At 31.9% G+C, this 22,559-nt stretch overlaps 1 protein-coding gene across 2 annotated transcripts in view; it reads left to right on the plus strand.

Moving 5' to 3' along the window:
* Positions 1–22,559, plus strand: part of Gycalpha99B (guanylate cyclase 1 soluble subunit alpha 2) — a 424,202-nt gene that overhangs the window by 329,433 nt on the left and 72,210 nt on the right. For both annotated transcript variants that reach the window (XM_035359312.2, XM_085809001.1), the window contains exons 8-9: positions 4,521–4,687; positions 19,060–19,203. In XM_035359312.2, the coding sequence (XP_035215203.1) occupies positions 4,521–4,687; positions 19,060–19,203 (311 nt within the window). The remainder of the gene's footprint in view (positions 1–4,520; positions 4,688–19,059; positions 19,204–22,559) is intronic.

Below are 22,559 nucleotides of genomic sequence, written 5' to 3' on the forward strand. Positions count from 1 at the left end.
ATAGGTTTTGATGTTATTTGGCGAACAGGAGTCATATTCATTCATTCACCATTTGGTCAGCATTGCATAAAGTAACCAATTATACAGTTTTAGCATTTCAGTGTATTTGAAATAGGTAGTGTTTTCGAATTTGATAAAAAAAGATTCCTAATGAATTAATTGCTTAAAAGCATCCTAGTACTTTCGAATAATAAAACTCTTTGCTTTCTAAGCTTTGAATATTAAATTTGAACAACAGTATATTGTTTTAAGTTTTAAGTACTTGTATTTTCTAAAATTCTCATTTTTTTAAGACCCATATATGGGTGAGCGTCAAAACTTGTAAAATCTCTGTAGTTTTGTCTAGGCTTGACCTCTAAGAGCAGAAGAAACTGACTGGTTTTGAATTTTCGTTATTGCCTCTTGCAATATAAATGGGAACTTAATTTCTTTTGAAATCTCCTAACAGGCTTTACATCACAGTAGCCTGTTGACACGAGAAGGCCTGCAGTCCGTTTACAGAACGGAAACAAGTCTCCGACCTGTCAGACACATGTCAACGGCGCCTGCGCCAGGAATCCTGCTTATATTGAACATGATTTGATACAATGGCGCGGGAGGCTTATTTGGTGACACATAAGGAAACAGAGTGTCGGAAAAGCAATGAACGCTGCTGCTTACTTAGAACATGGCTTGCTAAATAACATATGCCGTGAACTGTTCGGAGTCATTATTTTAACAAACTTAATTTATAAAGCGATGGATTTTAGAAATAACAGAATATTCTTTTCACTTTAATTACAGTGTGATGTCTTATTGTAAGCTATAGATGTACATTTATTTTTACCTCATTTGCTAGCGTTATCTAAATATGGCAGAATATGTTTTCATGTTTAAGGCCATGATTATTTCTTATGTTTCGAGAAATCTGACATACAATAAAAACTTAATTTTTTGTTTGTTTGCATTTGATTCTCTTTCGGATTTTCTATAGTTAAATGATTTTTGAAAAGCTTACACTAGGTCTAGGTAGTTCGATCGCTTGGCACATTTAATGAAGTGTTAAATTTTGTACAAAGCAGCAATTTGTTAGTTCAGATCCAGCTGAGTTCTTTTCTGATTTATTCACTGGAAATAAATCTTTTATTGTTTATATAATTATGCAATTAAAATTTTTCTATTAATGTAAAAAAATGAAACTTTTGCATGTAACAGATAATTTTACGTTATTTAATTATCATACATGAAATGTTTTATTTATGTTACTTTATTTTATCATTACAGATAAAATTTTGCATCAGTTAATTAATTGTATAATAGTTTTATATAAATTATTTAAATAGAAAAATTATTCAGTACGTTTTTACGTTATTTATAAAGTGTTAAAACTTATTATTCATCTTTATTTCCTGTTTCTCTTCTTCATCTTTCTTTAAAATGATGTTTCATTATAATTCAAATTATCAGCAAGGTATGTTGTATTTTATGCTATATGTAAAGTAATATCGGTTTTCTTTTTTATGTAAATGCATGATAATATATATCCATTGCAAATGAGACTGGAATGGAATGAATTCGTGGAAATTATATTCCCATTCGTAAAAGCTTCTTTAAGCAGCTTGCTGCTAGGTGCCGTATTGTACGTTTTATTTTGGAGAACAGTTCGCCGTACATGAGAAAAAGTTTTAGATTCCGCTCAGGTTGCAGTTTTTCTGAATCTACAAATCTCCAAGCCCAATCCTCTAAAAATTAACCACTTCCCTAAACATATAACCACAGAATTATTAATAATGCCCATACATAAATTACGCATTATATTTTACAATGACTTGTTTTCCTTTCATGCTTCATTATTTTATTTCTTTCAGTATATGATTTTTATTTATTCTTCGCATTTTGTATTTTAATTTTAAATTACTGTTACCTTCTGTCTGCTATTAAGGTTCCCATTTGCTATTGCTATTAAAATATTACAACTTGTTTTAAAAATTAAGTCATGAAAAATAAGGGCAATAAAGGTTTGCAAATAATTGTGCTTTTTGTGAGATCCATGCAGGCTTCTTGTTGAATAAAAATCACATATTTTTCTCTGACTGCTCTGGCTGGCTTTATAGCTCAGAGCAACACAGAAAATCGTCTTGTTTAGACGAAATGCTGTCCAGGCGAGATTTCTGGGAGAATGACTTTATTATGTCTCTGAGCAAATTTGGCTCCTCGTGTAGACGGACTCTTTTACAGACAGCGCTCTAGTATTTTATCAATAATTTATTAAACAGTCAATCTGGTTTCATGAATTTTTAGTACCATTAAAATATTTCAGCAATATTCCAATTTTCAATGAATAGTTACTGAAGAAGAGTGTTCTTTTGACTTGGTGAAATCAGTCTTATTGATAGGTGAATAATTTTATACATTTGTTGATGCTATGCGAAATACTGTAGCAAAGACATGTAGAAATGAACTGAGTTTTTTTTTTCATTTCTACAACATGTAATTGTTGTAGAAATGAAAAAAACCTGGAAAAAGTATGTTCCATTTATCATCATTTTGTTCCATTTATCATCCATGAAAAATATGCCATCGAAATAAACTGCTCGGTCGAATTTCACCAAAGTATCTAGTGCTCAAATTGGCACTGGAATCTCTTGAATAATAATGTCTGAGGCGAAATCAGAATGTTAAATTTGTTAGAAGGCCCGAAAGATAATTTATGTTGAAGAAATGTAAAACTAAGAAACTGAATTGGATAAAAATTATGATGACAAAGTCAAGTAAGTGGAAAACAGTCGCATTATTAGGTTAGAAAATTAGGCTTATACGAAACTTACAGTAATTTAATAACTGGTATGATATGTGTCAAAAACCTGCGGAACCTACGGAAAGACAGGCAAGATTAATTACATGAGTACAGGAGGAAAATAACATTTTACGATCAATGAATTGTCAGTAACACATGATCATCAGCTCATGTTCTACTAAAATTTTGTTCCATTTGGAATGTTATTAAATAGCAGTGACTGGATTTTTGAAAAAGATAATACGTTATGCCTTGTATTGGCCTCAAAAAACATGGGATCGAAGAAAAAACATCATTAACTATATATCAAAAACCGCAGCCATTAATCCGATTAATAATGTAAAGGAAAACATTGCGCTACTGTATTCTATGTAATAGAATTAGAATTAGCAATATGTCATTTCTGGAATAATATTTTAATTCGGCATGTAAAAAATAATTAATAAGCTGGAAAACAGAACATATTCATTTATTATTTTAAATGGTAGTTAATTAATAATTAATGAAATATATATTGTATTTATAAAAATATTAGCATATTTATAGTTTCCTTTTCAGCCAAATACGTAGCAAATATGTTTCTTTTATTATTTTACTAAACATTAAAATATATTATTTAGATTGAGGTTAGCTCTAAGCTATTTGGCCTAGTGCAGTTTTATCTTATAATGATATTTTTAGAAATGAACGGATGTATTTTGCATACATTTCTGTAATCTTCTTTTGATTATGTACATTTAAAGGGAACCTGGGAACCTAAGAATACTCTGGACTAAAAAGTATTGCAAAATATCAGAAATGAATGTGACTGAGTAAATAAATAATTTTATTTGTATTCCCTTGTTATTTTAGATATGATGAGATTAATATAATCGTATGTTTGCTTTAAAAGTACGTGCGCTTACTTTTAAAGTAAATCCCCTCCCAAAAAATGAACACATGGCTTCATATGACACTTTTCTCCGGAGTTTTGCATTCATTGCTTAAAAACTGCTAATCTTGGAAACTAAAGTAATATTTTAAAACGTCCATCAGACTAAAGGGATAGAAGTAAAGTTATATTTTCTAATTTCGTGCGAAATTACTATGCATTTTTACTCTGATATTTGGTGTACAGAAAAAAATATTTTCGCACAGATGGGTAGCTGCAATATTTCGTTGATGTATGTTCGTATTTCACTATGACAAACTTCAACTATTTTGTACTTATTTATAAAATGTGTTTTTAAATACAATTGATTTTTTAAAAAACAGCGTAGTATTTAAATTACGTTATGACTAAATATGTGTTTCAATAGAAAATGTTGTTTAAATGCGATAAGAAGTATCTATGATTAAAAAAATATCTATGATTAAAAATTGTGTAGAAAATTATAAACATTAATGAATTATCACTTATTAACTTTTGATATTGCAGCTAAAATCTAAGATTCATAGCACGGAGATTAAAATATTTAATTATCCAAGGCATTGTATATATATATATATAGCAATACAGAAAAATGCACTTGCATTATGCAAGCTAAAAGTATTTGTTTAATTTCTTCAATGTATTGTTCTTTATTGGTTTGTATTGGTCTTTATTGGTGCAGTAAACAATTACTTTTAGATGTTATTACATTCAAGTGAGATAATCTTATAAAGTTTTCAGATTCTTCAACGTATTTTAGTAACATTTAATATAAAATAATTTTAAAAAAGAAATTTTAGAATTAAAACTTAATTACGCAATTTATTTAAACAGGTGAAACAGTCAAGGCAGAGCAGAGGGAAAATGTTACTATGCTATTTTCTGATATAGTTGGCTTTACATCTATCTGCTCGACAGCAACACCTCTTATGGTTATTGACCTTCTGAATAATCTCTACACTCGATTCGATAACTTTTGTGGAGAGTTGGATGTTTACAAAGTAAGCGGTAAAGTATTTGATGATTCAGTCTATAATTATAAATGAATAATGAATGAATAAAATGGTTATCTCAAGAAGATATGCAGTTGAAAGAAGTATTAAGAATAATTTACCTTTAATAAATATTAAGAAAGTTTAGTTTCAAATGTTCTCATGTTTAATTATTTTCATGTATATATTTCTGTAGACGATTTTATACGATTTATTATTTTTTTCTGTAGATTTTCTGTAGACGATTTATTATTTCTGTAGACGATTTATTATTTCTGTAGACGATTTATTATTTCTGTAGACGATTTTATGTATATTTTGAGAGACGTATGAACGAAATAGTGAGAAAGGGTTTTGAAAATTTCGGAGAATATAAATAAATTAGAAATGTGCCTTCGTCAGAAATAAAAATTTATTTTAATATTTATGATGAAATTGCAAACAATATACTATTCAAATAATATACTGAAGCAGACTTTTACTAAAAAACATATTTGAAGTATTATAGAACAGGAAAGATTCCTCAAGAGAGTTTTAGAGAGCTATAAAAAACATAAATAATGGGTAATGAAGTACAACTTTAAAATAGGCAAATAAAACTAAAAATGCATGCTTGTCTTACCTGTCAAGACTCTTAAGAAGTGGTTCATTCAAAAAGTAATTCCACTAATATCAAATGCTCAGAAATAAAACTTCCTAAATTTCTTTCTTTTGATTATTATTTTAAAGTTAAGTATCCTGATATAAATGTCATGTTTAGCTGTTACAAACAATTACTTCGTTGAAACATTAAGTGCCATATAATATACTACCATCTCATAAAATTTCATTGCAGTTTACTCCGCCGTGAATTTAGAGTGGCTGCAGTTTTAGGAGCTTTACGCGGTGTGACGTATTTAATGTACTCTTCATCTCTCTCTCTCTCTCCTCCCAGGTACAGATATTTTTAACAGAGATTCAACAGTCATCTTGAAAAGGTCTAAAATTAATGAACCGTTCTTGCTTCTATAGAACAAGCATATAAATCATCCCGAGAAGCATTTTCTCTGGGAAAAATCTTCTCATAGGAAGTAAGAGCGAGAAAATTCTTCTCTTTAACATCGCTTAAAAATGAAATTACAGGGATCAAAGAACACTTTCATATGCAAAGCAAAATCTTTCTAGATGTGATAAAACTCTGTCTATATTTAACTTTTGTGAGTTTATCTTAGGCTAAGGTGGCAGTACTTTTGTGTTATCTTTCAATGTGTTGTCAAAGAAAATTTTTTTATTCTGTATGTCTATATGAAATACGTATGAATTTATAATTATCTATGTATCTATATGCATATCTGTCTATATGATATCCAATATAAATGTGTTGGTTTTCAAATAAAATGCGTTTGAAATCAAATACAGTTGATACTCTCTATAAAACCGCTCACCGCTCATAATTATGACCGTTTTATTTTAAGAATCGGTGTAGAAACGCTGTGAATTCATCAAAGTTAATTTTGTTGCAGCTACTTCTCTTTATAACTATTTTTCCGGTTAGGACGTGAAAGGTCATTATGATGGGCGTTGATTGCTTTTTAAAAATCCTTGAGTTACATAATTTCACAAAGATTTTCACCAAATTTCTTTTGAGTCTTTTACTGAGTTATGAATTTTCCGTTTACTCCTCAACTTAACGAAAATCAGTATGTTACTAAATTTACCTTGCTTTTTCTAAAACTTTGCAAGATAAAGGCTTAAACCATTATTTCATGTAAATGAACTATTAATAAACTCTGATGTGGCATTAATTTAGAAAAACGAATACTACTGATTATAAAAAAGTAGAGATCTTATACTACAACCGTAACACAATATTTAATGATACATATTTTGTGATATTTATAGTTAAAGACACATTTTGAAGGCTATAAGAAAGGAAATACTCTATGAGTCACATAATGTGTCACTCCAAATGGTTTTGCACATACTATGGAAAGCAACATAGTTTAAATCGAGGGACAGAATCGTAACCGGTATGACATTTTGGACCTTACAGTATTTCTGCTTTTCAGTGGGATTTTGGTCTGCAGAAAGGTTTGGATTTCAGAAGCTGTATTCACTTCTTCAGAAAGGGTACTGTCCTGTGCGGTCTTTAGAGGGACACTGTATATTTATAGATTTTGGCTTGCTTTGGGAGTATAAACTAGTTCTAAACCCTAGTTAACCTTAAGCGAATTATCGCTGTGTCTAAAATTAACTACAAAGTCTTGGAAACGTTTTGAAAAAACATTGTTATTTAAACACAACTTTGAATATAAACACACTCTTTGTGCTAACAGGATCGACATCCATTTGTGGAGAAATAACTAAACTAACAGTAAAATTCAAATTTAAAACGCAGGCTAGTACTCGGAGACTACACAATTTTATTTAAAACTAAGCTGACCCAGAATCTCTAACCGGTTTATCAATTTAAATATAGGCAGCAATAACGCACAGCCAAAGTCCCGCAAACTTATCGAATTTGGCAGAACATGGCCACGATTTTTAGAAACACTTTGTGCCCTATAACCCCAAAATTTAGCTTAAATACATTTTAACACATTTTACCTTCTCATCAGGAAATGGAAGGAAGTTATAGTAAAGATCTAAACCATAATAACAGGTTAGCTGCAAATATTAATCCTGCGTGACATTTTTCAAATTTTGCTATAGTGTTTTTGCGAATAATCTGTGACCATGACACATCAAAAGTGGTATCTTCTTTGCTAAGACATTTTAGTGTAGATACTATCGATTACTATGTAAATGTTATAAGGAAACATTTCCAAGAATTTTATCAAGTTCATTAAATAAAATTTTGTGAGTTTATATGCAACTCCGTTTTTAACACTCTGTTGCCAACCAACGAGAAATATGTAAGTTCCACGAGATTGAATGCCGTGTATGAGAATAAAATTAGATATCACGAACAGCTTATTGTTGGAACCCAGGAATACCAAACTGAGACTTCAGTAGTAACTCCTGAGCCTGAACCTGTTAGTATCCAACGGCCAACCATTTTTAGTGAATTCCAAGGAAAATTAAAAGGCTACGAACTGCGAATTCAAGCGTACGATCCAAACGACTATCGAAATATTCCCCGTATTGTTTGACTTGCAGCAAATTCCGTATCATACATATCTTACACATTCTGAAAGGAGCTCACCAGTGGCCTAGGAGTAAAGACACTGTACAGTGGTAGTTTGATGTGAGTTCAATTCTCAGCGAACAGGCTGGATGCATGGAAGATTTTGTGGGTTTTCCCATGTATAACGTGAATACGAGCCAGTTTCCTTAAGAAAATCATCCAACAAGACATCCCTTCCTTTTGACATGTAGCTTTTGTCTGTTTTGCTATAGTTAAAATAAAACTGAAGCAAAACCATTCTGAAAGCCCGACAAAGGCAGTTATTCTGAAAGGCCGATAATGGTTGTAACTGCCTAAAAGTACAACGATAGAAGATAGTAGAGGTAATTTTATTACACACGGTATTCCAAAGTAAATTCTAAACCAAATATGTCAGTTGGTGAAATATAAACACTTCTCTTTGTAGTTTGCAGGCGATGGTATAACAATCTACAAGATAACACATATTCTTGGCTTATAGTTCATATGAAACTATATAAGGAAACAGCTAAGCCAAACGAACACAACCCCGTACCAAATTCTTCCAGAAGTAGAAGTTCTGGGCTTAGGGAATTTAACAGCAAGGATTATGATTTCCTAGCTGTTGGCGAAAAAGAGAAATTCATTCCAACTACCAGCAAGCCGAATAACAGCATCTTAGCCACATAAAAGGGCACCGAAAATATTGTAAGCTAAATTCAAAGCTTCTCTCGGAAACGACAGAACAGACGAGAAAAAATCTTGTCAACTTTAAAGGAAATCTCTATTTAGATCAAGAAATATCTTCAAAATTAAAAGCATACCAAATTCTCAGCGAATAAAATTAAAGTAGGAATGGGAGTTTTCGTCTATTTTCCAAGCGATGATTATGGCTTTGAAGTGTAATCAATAAGCTTTCCAACCTAACGAAAGAGCAAGGAATTGAAACTTAAATATCTCCTTCTTTACCGCAGATGACATCAAAGGAAAACTTCGAAATTACACACTACTGAAATTGCTTACTATCTGCGCATACAGTAGACTGAACTTAATGAACCACACATTAATTCAAATGATAAATTTTGGACTCATGATTTTTAAGTTCTCAGAGACGACAGAAGGCAAAATTAAGGAGGAGGTGCATCATCAGTCGACAAAAATCGTGGGAAATTCTCAAGCTATGCATTGTTTGATTCTGTCACAACTGAAGCAACTGCCGCCAAGAAACTTTAGATAAAATCCCCTATACAGTAAAATACCCTAATTTACATGTACAGTTCTCTGTCAAATGTCATCCGCGATCATGATCTCTCAGTGCTACCTCAAGTAAATTGACCTATTTTGATTGCCCGTGATTTAAATATGAAGCATAATACGTGGAACTTTTATAATATCGACAGTAATGGACAGTCTTTACTAACGTTTATGAACCTAACTAGTGTAAAATTTATAGACTTATGCTGTGTTTGACTTTATCCTAGGTAAAATCAAGAACAAAAATAGGATAAGAGAAAGGTGGACACATACCTTTATTCAGACACTAAAATGCTGAATTTTAAAACCAAGGAAATGTCTAAACTTATTTATGATTTTCGCGACAAAAGGCGGAATTAGTTGCTTTGAAAACGTTAAAAGAGATTTGTGGAAAATTGGCAGAGTTTTAAAAGCCAATTAAAGGAATATCGGCCCTCTAAAATACAAAGGCATAACATGTCGTCACAGACTGCTAAACTGACACAAGTAGAAAAATGTGAATTTTGAATTACGACCATTCCGATTATTATAAAATCACCTACTTTGGAGAAGGAACTCTGGAGCATATTTTAGTTGAATACCATACTGGCAGAGAAGAGTAGTTCTCTGTTGTATCTTTTGATTTCTTACGTATATTGGCTGATTACTGATACTTCTCAATTTATGCTGGACGACTTTACAGATGTAAAAGAATTCACACATGAAGTTGTAAAGTCGTTACGTTATTTTGAAGCAGGAGATATAAATAATGTGCAGTGCTCTCGCCGGAACTGGAACCTGAACCCCTCTCGAATACGCGCCGAGTGATGGTCACGAATTATTGTCCAACACCTTTTAGTTCGGGCGTCGCTGTCATTAGGGTTTTCGATGCTGAAGATGGTAACAATGTGCAGTGCCCGCACCGGGACTTCATGCTGGATGTAGGAAGAAAATACCTTATAACGTGGCAAAATATTATTGTACATATTAACGCTGTACTCATACAACACTGTACACTTCAAAGACATTCCTGACTTGAAAGTAGAAAAGCAATCGTTGTATTAATGTTTCTGTAAGACTTTATTAAGAAAACAGGTTTCGAAACTGACAGTGTAAAAGCCTTTAAACGTAGGAAGCATTCGCAGTCCTTCCAGGAGCCAACGCTGTAAAAAGCTTACTAAACATCCCTTGCAATAGCTAAAAAGAAATTTTACGACGTACAAAGTTTAATAGCCAGCAATGCAATGCCAAGCTGTTATTCAGCACTTATAGCAATCTAAAATTTGAATCATAAAAAGAGATTATATTTTGAAATTTATGTAAAGATAGAGAAATTGTTCACTTCCTTTTGCACTTTGTTTAATGGTGTTGCACTGAAAAATTAAAAATACCATTTTATAATTTGTACTACATATTTCGCAATGTAGTAATATTATTAATGCAACGCAATTTCTTGTCTCTTCTTTTTCTTCATCATTACGAGCCACGAAATTCAGTACAGTGTCACATAATATTAAACAAATGACAACAATGACACAATCTGATATAAAATTTTATAATTATTTTCATTAACAGAACTCCTACAAAGCCTTTTAGAAATGTTTACCCCTTAACCTAACAGTTAACCTTGTGCGTTCTTACATTTCAGAACCAAAGGAAAACTTTAAAACACGCTTATCTCAAAACTTCGCTTTTCGTGTTGCGCCTGTATTGCAGCCCATGAACGATATTAATTTTAGCAAGAGATGGAAAATGTCATTTAGGATTTTTTACAGAGAATGCCTCTCCCTGTCCGGAGGCAGAAAATGAAGTCAAATTTACTCTTGGAAGCTTTAAAGAAGCAAAGGTTATAATATTATTTCTTTAGCGTCTCCTACAGAAGTGATGTATCTCATCCAAAACTTGATGTCAAGAATCCCTAACGTTTCTTATGTCAAAGAAAGCTTGCAAATCCAGTTCAGTTAATGTCAAGGCTGTCAAAGAAGCAACAGGAAAAGTAGTAATTTTAATAACCAATATTTTTATCGCACGGTCTTCAATGTCACTGCTTTCTACAACACTGAAGTATGCTGTCGTAATCATTTTCCCTAAACAAGAGAAATACCTTAAGGACGCTAATAACAGATATGTTAGCCTCTTCCTCTGTTTTGGGAAATCTTTTGACAGGGTAATCGAATGAAGGTTCATAAAGAGTGTTGAGAAATATCATCGCATCAGCAAAACACAGTCAATGTTCTGCAGAGAGTTCGTATTCACAGTATATTAACCAATTAACGCGGTTAATAAAGTTGAGGCTGTCGCCACGAAGCCTATCAGTCGCGGTAAGGTTTCTTGAATTTGAGAAACCATTTGACTGCTTCTGGTATGATGGGTGAATTTTCAAATTCATGAAACTTTGACGCCCAAACTTGTTAAAATCAGCAGAATAAAGCTTATCAAGTTTGCTTGGCAACGCACTTTCAGCTAGAAAGCGTATCTCAGCCAGGATTTCTTAGAGCTCATTTCTAGGTCCAGTATTGTTTAATTTGTTTTGCAGCCATTCGGGAGATCCTGTCGTAAAATATGTTAAACGGATCGCATATCCAAAATCATACAAAGAACAATCTCGAATTTAGTGTTAGTAACATTCCTCACTGGTACTTGGTACTGTTTACCTATTCGAAATCAATACCTTAAAAATTCAGTATTATTATCCGAAGTAGATGCAATACGAATGTTAGAATATTAAATATTTTCATTCTTTGTATTCAATTTCCAACCGCTACCTGAACAAAATATTTCAGAGTACAATTTTGCTTACTAACTCATCTTCAAGGATCACGTTAATATGAGCTCACTAAAGTTTACATATTTGTACAGCCTGCTTGACAAGAAATCAACACTTAGTCTCGGAGCAAAAGAATTTTCTGTGTGTTCTTAGACAAAGCCCATACTTACCAATGCCATACTAGTTTGGGCCTTTGCTCTCAAAACTCACCAGAAAAACTTTTGCCGTTTTCCTAACTAGCTGCTAAAAACTATGGTCAATGGGATATAATTTGTACATATCAAATGATTTAATATAGTTTACCTGCATGACTATGCTTTAACTTGCTATAATTTAGTAAAATTTCAACCTTAGCGTTCCCAGCAACTGCTGCACTCATGGAGTATTATATCACTATATAAAATGGTTTTTAAAATCTAAGGTTGGTGCATTACGATCACAAGTGGTGAACGTTGATCAACAATTAATCGTATGACAATTTGGTTTATAAATCATCCGTATATTTTACCATTTCTTTGTGTTTTCGTATCTTCAAAGGATTGCAGCTAATTATTTTTATGGACCAAATGCAATGTATATACTTTATTAATTTAGTGTTCTTCTATTGATTTACCAGTGACTGTAAGCTGTAGGTAGATAGTGACAGTGCACAATTCCAAAGACATTTCATCATTTTCTATAATCAAAATAATATTTTTCATCAATTTTCTCAATGAATATATCAAGAAACTGAGGTAAGAACCCGCATTTGTTTATAGAACTGAAAAGATTAAATTTCCAAGTAAGAGGTGTGACGTGCAGTAGAGACTTGGCTGTTTCCGTCACTTATTAAAGCGAAAGCCACTGATCAGAATAAGGTTTTGTTCATTTAATTTTGGCCCACCAGCGGCCGAGCGGTAATGTCGCTGAACTCAGGTAGTTCGGTCCGAGGTTCGAATCCCGCAAACGGGCTGGCTGCATGGGTGTTTTCGTGGTTTTCCCCATGTGTAACATGTATACGAGGCAGTTTCCCTTAAAACGTCCTCCGCGAAGGCATCCCTCCTTTAAGGCATATAGCCCTCGAGTGCTTTGCCGTAATCTAATAAACCAAACCATTTAATTTTGTGTAGCACTCCAAAGCTATTTGCCTAACAGAAGGCATACACTTTTAGAGGACTTTCTAAGGGAAACTGGCTCGTATACACGTTACATATGAGGCAAACCGCGAAAACGCTTATGCAGGCAACCCCTTTGCCAGCATTAGTACTCCAAGACCGAATTCCCACTGTTCAGTGACTTTACCGTTCAACCGCTGGTGGCCGCTGATCAGAATAAACTTGGACGTCTGACATTCGGCATGGTTTTGGTACGTGTTGAACATTAGTAGATTTAGTGTTTTCGGCCTAGGGTGATATTACTCTTGACTTTGCGATTCAGTGAATTACTGGAGTTAAAACCAGTTAAGATACTGTAAAGTTCCAGCAAGCGAGTAGTTAAGAAGCCTTAACATTGTGTTATTCAATTAACCAGCGACAATGAAATAAAGTTTTAAGTGAACTTTTACATTTTGTGTTAAAAACTGAGAAATAATTACTAGTAGTTTTTTAACCTTTAAGGTGATTTAATCTACGAAATTGCTGCCAATATCTCTAGCTTACTAAGCTACTAAATGTTTGAATATATAGGTTTTATTTCGTAAAATCTTTCAATTTCAAAAAAGCATGTGAGTTTCAAAAATTACATTAAAAATATGTATTTTGTAAGAATAAATATTGTACTACCAACAGCATTTTCTAATGAAATCTTGTTTTAATAATTAAATATTAAATAATTATTAAGTGCTCTATACTGCATTGCAAATTGAAAATGCAATTAACATATATTAAAATGAGATTAAACTTAGTGAAAATAGCGAGGATCTAAATATTTTCAAATTTCATACTAAATTTTGTTGCAATTAAGAATGAGGAATTTTAAATGAAATCCAATTAATGTCTTTTGTGAGAAAAGCAATTATAAATACCCAATACTTTTCTTTAGTGGAAAATTCCATTCTCACTGATAACAAATGCTTTGCTGAATGCCTGAATGAGTAATGACGGTGTAGTTGCTGATCGATAAAATACTCCTTAGGTGGATGAAACGAGTTAATTATTCTATTATTTAATCAGCTTAACACTATTAAACTTTCTGAGACAAGACTTTAACTAATCAGAAGCATTTTTTTACTGGAAGTGAGATTTTCTTTTTTTATCTTTTAAATTCAGATTCGGAAGTTAATAAATGCGCATTACTTCTTTTAGCGATAAAGCGTTTTTTTTTTTTTTTTTTTACAATGCGATTTTTTACAAAATAGATGTTCATTACGAGACATTGGCAGTTATTTTCACTTAAATTTGATGATAAACTCTGCGTTTTTTTTAGTTACTAATTTCATATCAATTGATTTTGTTTAAAGTGATTTTACTTAATTTTTATTAATATTCAACAACAATATGATATTCCGAATGACTCTTTGCGCATTTTCATAAAATGTCAAATTGATGGCATCTGATTAAATGCGTTTCATGTCATGCAGCAGTTTCACTTCTTGACTTTGCTGTTCAATATTGGTCTAAACAAAAATACTTATCATTAATTCTCTACTTCTGCGGTTCTCAAGTAATCAGTCACTAATAGTGGTCTGGAAGACAATTGTCGATATATCGCAAAACGTTTAAGTGTTGTTGTTTGTTTTCTGTGTGATATTATTTTATATATATGCTTGCAATTAGGAAGAAATTTATAGTAGAAAATCAATTGTTACCAGTTATACAAGCGCATTTGTTGTTATTTCATTACTATATTACTAATTTTTAGGAAAATTCTTTGTTCCCTCTTTTTATAGCGCTCTCTCTCTCTCTCTCTCTCACACACACACATAAATAAATATATATATATAGATATATATATAGTACATATTTATACTACAAACATATATATATATATATATATACTACACATATATACATACGTATATTTCGAAAAGGGATGGCTTCATTTATACTGGAGCTATTCAAATAATGAGTATAATTAGATGCATAAATTTTCAGAAACTAAAATCTAGGAAACCAACTGTAAAGCGCATTTAAAATAATAACAAGAGAGAAAGAAATGTACTTAAAACTACCGTAATTAAAAAAGAATGTTCATTTACGTACGTTAATTTTTGACAAAGGAGATATTCACCTAAATCCCTAATATCGATTAAGTTTTATGCATGCTATTCAGAGTAAAACCTTCACTGACAAGGTAAAACTATTCGGTATTATCATATTAAAGAATTAACCTGTTGTAATGCAGTACAATGTACTAAAAATTCGTTTTGAGTAAAATAATTTCATTCAGGCTCTTTTTAACACTCGATAAAGCGCTTTTAATTTATCTGCATTTTTCCTTTTGTTAAATCTGAGGTTTTCTGATTATATTTATTCTCCATGTCTTAACTCGCTGTTTGTTACGTTGACATCGTGCCAGCTATTTATATTTTCATATTCAGTTGCTATTAATTCTAGCTTTGGTAAGCCGATTTATGCTTTCAAGCGCACTGCACATCAGGTAGAAAACATTTAGAGAGATAAAGGTATTTAATACAATCAATGCGTACTTCAGCGTAGCCATAACTCAGCAAACGAAGATCACAACTTGAGATCATTTGTGATAACGACCATCCTGTGAGCTAGAAGAAATAAATGTAATTTTTCGTCCAATCTTGTTGATAAAGCGACATAAATAAATAATATGAAGCAAGTTTGGTGCTTAAATCCTTATATATCCTTATTCGATTGAGGAGTTTTTTGAGTCGAAAAACTTTAAGCCTTCCTTTTGAGCCTCTATGTCGAAAAGTTTAGCAGTCTTTAAAAAAGGCAGATATGAGATTTGTTTTATAATCTGCGTAACATGAGAAGAATCATTTCAGAGCGGATAATCCAATTCCGTATGAACGACTGTCGAAGCGTGCAGAGGTAATCGTGTCGAAACTTGAAAGAGATAATGCGTCCGACTTTTTCTCCTTTTTTCTGGGAGAGTCCATGAAAACGTAGATGGAATTTTTGGTCACGGATTAAAATTTTCTATCAAAAAGCTACTCCAGAGACATCGGTAAAGATTCAGCATCCGCTCTCTTTCTTGCGTTTCTGCAAGAGTTCCGTCTGAGTTGCATTTGCAGTTGAGGAAAGCAGCTGGATAAAAACACTTTTGTGAGAGGGACAAGGCACTTTCGTTAGAGGCTCACATACCTGCGCTACTGTGTGGAAATGTGTCTTAACCACATTGTTTGACACTTTTAAAACATAATGTAACAATTTAATTTTGAGGGCGAAGAATTTGGAGAGACTTGAGTTAGTGTAAACTCCGTAACATCTCGTTCCATTCACTATACAGGCAAGCACAGAATCTTAAAAACAACAAAGATCTGTCCATTAACTATCACTCTTACCTCTCAGAACCATTTCGTAACAGCCGTATTTTGTTTCGGTACTTTATTAACTGAATTTTGCATTTATATTAGCAGTTTATCCGGTCATCACGTCTATAAATTTCTGCTGCACTTTAGAAATAACGAAGATGCCAGCTAGTTTACTTTTGTATACGCCGTTCTAGCTTCTATGACATTCCTAGTTGTCTCTGCAGCAGGACTGTTATTGTTATTTACCAATATGATAATTGTTTCCTTTGTTTCTGTAATAGTGACAACATTCGAGTGGGTTTTTCAAAATCAACTAGTTATCGAATTATGGCTGTGTCTGAAAAAACTATAGATATTTGAAAAGATTTAACACAACCATTTATTTAACAGAACTTAAATGAGCGCACTTCTTGAGCTCATAAAATTCAACCACTTGTCATGAAGCAAAGATAGTAACAGTCAAATTTAAATTAAAGCGTATGCTAATAATAAAAGACTACAAAATTATATTTTAACCTATGCTGTCTTAGAAAGTTCTAATCAGTGTATCAGTTTATATTCCGGCAGAAGTGAACGCAAAGCCGAATAATAACAAGCTTATCTGGAACGGATAAACTAAAGTAACGTGGTCTCGAGAGACAGAAACACAACATGTCCTTCAGTCGAAAAGCTTCAGCTTATATACATTCATTCACATTTCTGGTGGGGAAACGGAAAGGAGAACTTTTCAGTAATAGATGCTGCAATTTGTTTAAATCACGGTTTTCTGAATCAATACCGCTTTGACACTCTGATTTAGATTTTTAAATTGTTGCCAACTAGCATTAAAAGAATTCTGGCTTCTGAGAGTGTTTGTAGTATTTAGTGGGGTCTATTTCTCATTCTGTCTTTGTAGACAATCTGATGACCAATAAAATCTGTCATTATTCGAACTCCGAAACTCAGTTGCACTCGATACAATTACCAAAATGAGTAATACTGAGTTCTAGAACTGCTATAGCAACCTCGCGCAAACCTCCTTCGTAAACGGAACTTATTTAATCATTTCTCTTTCACATTAATACTCAGAAACCTATACTATTGGAACTTCAAACAATAAAGTAGCACTGAATCATCAAACTTTTGGAATTTCAAACTCTCTGGGAAAAAGCTTGGGAAATTTACGTTTAAGTTTACAAATGAAATGTAATTTAATTATTTTCTTTATGCCTCTTTTCACCACGAATTTTCCTCTAATATAAAGTGTTCAATTTTATGAATAGGAGTGCAATAGTTTTGAAATTATTTCGCTGTCTTGCTGAGAGGAGGAAAAACTGTTCTTACTGGGATTACTTCAGGCCGAATTTAGATCCTGCTTAATAAGAGTTTGTCGTAATCTTGTATTTTCTGTACGTATTGTCGTGATCTGCATAATTTTATAGTCTATGTACAGATTAGCTTTAAAATGTTGAATTTAAATGTTTGGTAAAAGAAAGTTAGTGTTGAAAACAGGTCCAGGTTGGCTGGTAAATTTTTGCTACATATTTTAATTCAAGCATTCACAAATAATGAGGTAGAATAAACTTCAAAGTGTTTTAATTCTGTTATCAATTTGCCTGATGGTTAGTTATTCTGGTGTTGATAATTCACTGCATAGATCAGACGTAACACCTCACTGAAGTTGTAATCGTACTAGCTAAATAGTAGTTGTAGCCCACACAGCTACTACTAGCTAAGTATAAAATACTGTAGTCATTATTTACCGATCACCAGCTATTCTTATGCAGGACATTTGCCGATAGAGATTTTCATATCTTTCATTTAAGTGTCTATTCTCTCTAAAGGCTGATGATTGACGATTTGAGGCACTTTTAAGCCTCTCTAATTGTCTCTACTTTATCATCATTGTTGTCTACGCTTGAAATTTCAAGATCCAGTAATTTATAATGCATTAGAATTATTTAATAGCTACGAATATATTACGCACACAAAATTGTAATCGCACATACAAAACCGTAGTATAAACAAGAATATACAAAACATGAAAAACACAAATAAATACATACATTTTAAATGCCTGTGTAAATTTGCAACAACTCTTGGGGGGAAACTATACATGTACTTTTAAAACAAAAGAAATATTCATGCATTCTTATATCAATATATATAGAAGTATTCAAAAAAATATATTATTAATTTTTAAATTAAGTATTAAATTGATATTATTAGATATCATTAGAATAACGTACCCTTAAGTGACTCTTAAGCGAATAAATTTATAAGTATAAATACGTAGTACTAAATTTAAAATGAAATAAATATTTATATAACTGTATAATATAATAAATATTTATTTAAGTTTAAATGTTATGCTATTATTCCATTATATGCCCGATTTTATTATTCCTTTAATATATTTTTACATTTATTCAACATAAAAATTCATCAGTTTTCAACATTTCATTTATAAAAGTGCTAACAGTTTTTCTCTTAATAAGATTGACTAACTACTTTACTGTATTTATGCAAAATCTTTGTGTAACACTTGACATACATATTTATTTATATAGCAGTTGCTTTAAAGGTACATGAAAAATACGATACTAACTAGACAAATAAAGAAGATTGCATTGCATGTTACAAGCAGTAAATTCTATCTAGTCAAATACGCTACGATAGAATTTTGAGCTTTTTGGTGCTAGAAGGCAGAATATTTTGAAATTTAGAGTATGCCCTTTTAAAATTGAGTTTAAGGATAAATGCTTTTTTTCAAGTGAAGCGTAGCAGAAAGTTACTTTTTCTGTGGGATGCAATTTAATAAAAATTTTTAAGACGATAATCTTATTTTTCAGACGGAAACAATCGGTGATGCTTATTGTGTTGCTGGTGGACTTCACAGAATGAGCACAACTCATGCACAGCAAACGGCTTGGATGGCTTTAAAAATGAGGGAGGCAGCAGCAGAAGTTACTTCTCCAGACGGAAAACCGCTCCAGGTAAAGTTATAAAAGAAAATGGTTTTGCGAGCAAACAGAAGAATAAGTATTATGGGAGAAAGTACGTGGAATGCCTATCTCTGTTTAGTCAATGCAATGAAAACAAGCTTATTTAAGTTTCTTCCCGAGACATTCCTTTCTCACTTCAAAGGAATATAAAAGTTAGAGAAAATCGCTCTATTTTTGCAAGAGTACATATTTTACATTTAATTGACTCGAATTTGGAACAATCGAAGAGAATTCCCTGTCCTTTTAATACTAGTTTCAAATCTGAATAGTAAAACTTTCTTGTAATAAAGAAATAGAATATCCACAGGATACCTTATTCTAGGAATTATATTTCAGTAATCTACTTTATTTATTTTAAGGATAAAAATATGAAATCCATTTTAACTTTGACAGAACAGGTTATTAAGAATATCCTTCACCAGCGCATAAATAGTTTTTTTCCTGAATACAATTTATAAAATTACAATAAGCTTATATAATTAAAGAAATCCAATTCCTGCAAAAATACTAATTATTTTGCATACCTACATATAAATTAACAAGTTATACAGCAAGTACGACGATACATTAATATGAAAATAGATATAAAAACCAGCTTTTTTTTTAATCTCCTCCATTCATTTTTATGAAAACATTTTACTTAAACAGTTTTACGACCTTACTTCCTTTAATTTCTTTTCTCTGGGTAAACCAAGAATATTTCTTAAGGAAGTGCCTTATCCCCCCATGTAAGTACTGACTATTGACTATTTGACTGTTATTTTTCCTAAGCTAGTTGACTGTTATTTTTCCTAAGGTATTTAGAACTGATCAACGTCGTTTCGCTAAAGATGCAGTATACGTGGTTTCACGCCCTGCTAAACACTGCAACTATGAAAGCCAATCTGAAATCAAAAGCATCTAAAATTGTCTTTCTGACGGGAAATATATATTTTATAATTCAAATTCTTAGATCTTTCATTTCTATGAAAACATTTTATTTAAGCAGTTTTACGAGCTTACTTTTTTGGTTTCTTTTCTCTGGATAAACCAAGAATGTTTCTTAAGGAAGTGCCTGATCCCACCAAGTAAGTATTGACTATTTGACTGTTATTTTTCCTAAGGTATTTAGAGCTGATCAACGTCGTTTCGCTAAAGGTGCATTATACGTGGTTTCACACCCTGCTAAGCACTGGAACTATGAAAGCCGATCTGAAATCAAGACCATCTAAAATTTTCTTTCTGACGGGAAATATATATTTTATCATCCAAATTCTTAGATCTTTCATTTCTATGAAAACATTTTATTTAAACAGTTTTACGAGCTTACTTTTTTTTGTTTTTTTTCTCTGGGTAAACCAAGAATGTTTCTTAAGGAAGTGCCTGATCCCACCAAGTACTGACTATTTGACAGTTATTTTTCCTAAGGTATTTAGAACTGACCAACGTCGTTTCGCTAAAGGTGCAGTATACATGGTTTCACACCCTGCTAAACACTGCAACTATTAAAGCCGATCTGAAATCAAGAGCATCTAAAATTGTCTTTCTGACGGGAAATATATATTTTATCATTCAAATTCTTAGATCTTTCATTTCTATGAAAACATTTTATTTAAACAGTTTTACGAGCTTACTTTTTTTTTGGTTTCTTTTCTCTGGGTAAACCAAGAATGTTTCTTAAGGAAGTGCCTGATCCCACCAAAAAAGTACTGACTATTTGATTGTTATTTTCCCTAAGCTAGTTGACTGTTATGTTTCCTAAGGTATTTAGAACTGATCAACGTCGTTTCGCTAAAGGTGCAGTATACGTGGTTTCGCACCCTGCTAAACACTGCAAATATGAAAGCCGATCTGAAATGAAGAGCATCTAAGATTTTCTTTCTGACGGGAAATAGATACTTTATCATTCAAATTCTTAGATCTTTTATTCAACAATAACTCTTCAATTTTAAGGGGTATCAGCAACCCCTATACCGACAATGTTAAATTGGCCATTTTCGATGTACCTTTTCTCAAAATCTGTTGTAGATACACGCTTGAATTTTTTTGTGCAACTAACTTATACCTGATTTCTGATTATACTGAAATGAGCTTTTGAAGCATTTGAATTTTAGAGTAATTTACAGAATATTATGTTAGGCATAGTAAAATTTAGCACTTTTTTCGCACAGAAAACTGTTAAAACTTTTTTTCCTTAGTTTATCACAAAAATCTCATTTCAGTACATATTAGGAAACCTAATAAATAAGCGATAAAAATTTTAGATACCTGTGTGCAGTAGTTCCTGAGAAAAGGTACATCGAATATAAAAAAATCACGTTTGGAGAAAAACGCGTTTTTTATGTAAAAATCCCTATTTGTCAAAGCATTCGATGACAAATTAAAACTAGATTTTTACAGTTATAATTTTCATAGAGATTAAAGAATGTTATTTTCAGAAAGATAAAAGTGTAGAGAATTTGAAAATGCGAAAATCCAAAATCACCCTTTTTTGAATATTTTTGGGTTCCAACAACCCTTAAAAATCTTCTTAAAATAAAAAAACGAACCAAAATTGTTATATTCATTTCTGAAATAAACTATCGATAGAGTAAAAAATGCACTTCTTGGAAAGATTTCGAAAAAACAGTGAAATATTTTTTTTCGTCCTGAATTATATGTGATTTCCAAAATTTGAGATTATATCAGAAAACATAAATTAGAAATTTAAATCCCTAGAATTTTGGAAACCCGATTACTACACCTCTGGCTGACAACTCGAGAGAATTTTTATATTCCATTTATGGAATGAAGGTTAAAACATGAATCCAAAAGTCTTGCTTATAAATTTCACCGATGCGAAAGGTTTTTCGAAGCTATCCTGAATTCTTTTAAGTTTAAAAAAGAACCCTGTGTGGAAAGGCATTTTTTAGAGTAACCATCCTGTCATTGGCTTTATACTTTGGCTTTATAGAAACAAGTATATATAGCGTAAAGTTTCTCTCTTCACGGTGTATTGTTACACTGTAATAGAAATAATAGTTCAAGGAGAAACTAGGAAACATTTTTTGGGTAAATGGTATGTATTTGTGCGCATTTATCAAAAGTAGAATAAACGTCCAAAGTATTTTCAAGAAGTAATTTTATACTATAATGCACATGGGTTTGGCTTCGAAGAGAAAATTGGAAAAGACGACAGTTTACCGAATTTTTCATTTATCAGATCACACGTTAGGCTGTCGGTTTATACTTTTTTCTAACAGAGGTGCCCATAATAGAGCAACAATGTGATTTCATTTCGTTTGGATTCGTTTAATTGGATTTCGATTTAATTGGATTCAAACAGTGTTTTAGATTTCAGAATTTCCTTACATATTTTGGGTTACAAT

The sequence above is a fragment of the Stegodyphus dumicola genome, chromosome X2 (assembly GCF_044657685.1).
Source record: "Stegodyphus dumicola isolate Sdum_Otavi_A_Nest chromosome X2, ASM4465768v1".
In the NCBI taxonomy this organism is placed as follows: Eukaryota; Metazoa; Arthropoda; class Arachnida; order Araneae; family Eresidae; genus Stegodyphus; species Stegodyphus dumicola.